Raw genomic sequence first — 3040 nt, 5'->3', positions numbered from 1 at the left:
CTACTAGCTCAATGGCATCTTTATAAGTTGCTTTAGCATTCTTTTGAGAAAAAAAACCACTACATGATCAACCTCTTCATTTTTAGAACCTAAAGCTCTTGTTTGTTTAGGTCGCGTGATTGCTAATTTGAGGATTTTAGCTTCAATTAAAAAATATATATCTATATTATATGAATGGGTCTGGTTTGGTTGGATGGTTCCTACCTAAAACTATGAATCAAAATGGTACCCGTCGATTCCAGAAAGTTGGAACCGAAAACCAGATCGGTATCCACCGGTTATCATCCAAAATTAGCCAGTTGGGTATAGTCCGATCCGATTTGGTTGGATTATGATTTTTCTGCTCACCTCTAGCTGTAGGTATATTATGACTCTTGACCTCATCTCGCACTTAGGAAAAATGACCCGCCCGTCGCCATACATTTGGATTGAAAAAACATACGTGCCACATAACTTATAAGTGCTGGTTATATAGTCACAAGTCTCACACAATTTGACAACGACAATGGTGCTCGTTCCATGGCAAAATTGAGACGAAATAAATATTAATAAAGTGTAAATCTTAAATGATACTAAACTAGAAAGTCGATAAATTTTGAAACTTCAAGTGCACTACTTACATGAAATACAACTTGATAATTGCCACGCTTTTGCACGAACCGAATTTCACTAAAGTATCCGGACATATATCTATCAATATGTCATATAGGGTATTGCACATTAATTGCCAAACCCATCACTCACATGTTGCTGCAACTGCAAAATCTCACGGACGAGCCGCGCCAAGTTCAGATTCGAGCTCCCTCCCACCTCCATGGCCTTCTTCGCCTTCTCAGCGAGCTCCTTGACTCTCCCCCTCCTTTCCCTCCCTCCATTCCCATCGCCCATCAGCTCCTCCACGCCCTCCTTCACGTCCTCTCTCCTCACTCTCGCCGCTGCTCCCCCTTCACCGGACCCCGCCGGATCCTCCACCCCAAGGCCCACCCCGATCCTCGCCACCTCCACCGCCAGCCTCTCGTTGCAGAACTGGTCCCCGAACATGGGCCACGTCAGCAGCGGGACCCCAGCGCAGATGCCCTCCAGCATGGAGTTCCACCCGGCGTGGGTCAGGAACCCGCCGATCGAAGGGTGTGACAGGATGAGCGCCTGAGGGGCCCAGCCCCGGACCAGGAAACCTCGTCCCTCGATCCGCTGGTCATACTTGTCGTCCGAGATCCACCGCTCGTGCTCTTGAAGCTGGTTTCCTCGCATGACCCAAACGAATGGTCGCTTTGAGTCTTCGAGCCCCAAAGCAAGCTCTTTCAGCTCAGGAGGGGTTAGGTTGCACAAGGTTCCTAGGCAAGCATAGACCACAGAGCTGGGCTCCTGCATGGAATCAATCCCATTGATTCATGAGCTTCCTATGTTCTTCAATTGATTCATCTACTTTGACCTTATAGTGAATTAAGACAAGACTAGTCTTATCTCTATTGAGTTTATTTTTCCATCTATATGCATCATATTTTTTCTGTCACGAAATACTTCTTTTATAACGAGCAATAATCTAACCTTTCGTGCAGAGTAATTATGATTTTTTGTTCCCTCGTCATGTTGCCAAAACTCTAACGAAATTAGGAAACAAATGAGAAATAGCTAGAAAGATATAGAATAGTTTATTTTCTTTGTTTTGCTTTTCATCATTACCTGCTTGTCAAGCCATTCCAAGCACTTCTTTGAGTCAACTGCAGCCTCGTTACCCCTCTGAGCCAGATCGAGATGGTCCTTATTGCACAAATAAACCGGTCCGATGCACCACACCCTTTTATGCCCTCTGACCTTCTTGTACTCTTCAGCATATGCCGGTTCGAGTTCCTCAAAGCTATTCACGACCACTCCGTAAGAGGCAAGCTCCGCTACCGTACACTTCTCAAAGAACTCCACCAACCCTGGATGAGTCGACGCAGTCGGGAACTGTCGCTCCGTGAACTCGAGCCGATCTGGCAAGCCTGGGAGAACAAACTTCTCACAAGAACTTTTGACGATATTGACTTCATCCTTGTCATTCTTGAGACTTCTAAAGCTGTGCAAGCACAAGAGGCAAAGGCAACTCGTGCCGTAGAACACAACCCTCGGGACGTTGAACTTCCGAGCAACGTCGAGGGTGTAGCACACGCACATGTCGGATATTATGCAGCTCGGCCTAGGGTTCAGATCATGGAAGAGCTGCTCGACTTGTGGTTGAAGCATTTCGATGGCGTTGAACATCTTCAAAATCAAGTCCGGAGAAGGTAGTGTGTCGATGAGGTGGTGACGATAGTCTTCGGGTATTCCCGCGGCTTCGTACGGCAACTCTAGTTCCATGAGGTGGATCTGGAGGCCGGCGCTTATGGAGCGATCGAGGACGGGTTTGAAACGAGCGGCGAATCCCGGAGTCATGATCAGGGTCACCACGAGTCCTTGTTGGGCTAACAATCGCGCGACGTCGATCATTGGTATCACGTGGCCTTGAGCCATGAGGGGGAAGAGAAGGAAGTGCTGTTGGTGGCTTGGAGAGGCCATGGATTGAAGGATGGAGAGGTGGGGGAATGGTGTTTTGGCTTCTATAACTTCTATCTTGTCTATTATTGAAGGATGTTACCCATAAATAAAAAATTGGACTAGTTTGTGCAGGTTGGAATATGTCTCGAGTTAAAGTCCGTTTACTAACCCCGACCCGAATTGAATTATCCCGTACGCACAAGTTGAAAGACGAATGTTGCAGATTGTTCAAAACCGAATCTAACAGAAATTGTTTCCATAACAACTTCTGTCAAGATAATAACAAAAGAGGAATAGTGCAAGGTGAGAACCGGTCAACCAGAGACTTCTTTCTTTGACCAATCTTGGACACCTGCAGGCGGTGGGTTTAATTGATATATATTATGGTTTTGTTTTATGCGGTTCTTTAAATTGAGAAGCACAAGGTCATAAGCGGCACATATCTATTGGTGTTGGATTAAATTCTTCGTGATTTACAACCTGGTGCCGTCGGTCTTCTTTCACGAATTACATCCTGCGAAAC

The 3040-nt window shown here is 46.1% G+C and overlaps 1 protein-coding gene across 1 annotated transcript; it reads right to left on the bottom strand.

Annotated features, from left to right (window-relative positions):
* Positions 1–599: 599 nt before the first annotated feature.
* On the bottom strand, positions 600–2642 carry LOC115735124 (UDP-glycosyltransferase 1-like). The gene is made up of 2 exons (XM_030666222.2): positions 1684–2642; positions 600–1365 (listed from the first exon to the last, which is right to left on the bottom strand). The coding sequence occupies exons 1-2, from the start codon at positions 2536–2538 to the stop codon at positions 721–723; spliced, it is 1500 nt and encodes a 499-aa protein (XP_030522082.2). The 5' UTR covers positions 2539–2642; the 3' UTR covers positions 600–720.
* Between the last annotated feature and the right edge of the window lie 398 nt (positions 2643–3040).

This window comes from Rhodamnia argentea, chromosome 10 (genome assembly GCF_020921035.1).
Source record: "Rhodamnia argentea isolate NSW1041297 chromosome 10, ASM2092103v1, whole genome shotgun sequence".
In the NCBI taxonomy this organism is placed as follows: domain Eukaryota; kingdom Viridiplantae; phylum Streptophyta; class Magnoliopsida; order Myrtales; family Myrtaceae; genus Rhodamnia; species Rhodamnia argentea.
This window is presented reverse-complemented; position numbering and strand designations above follow the sequence as displayed.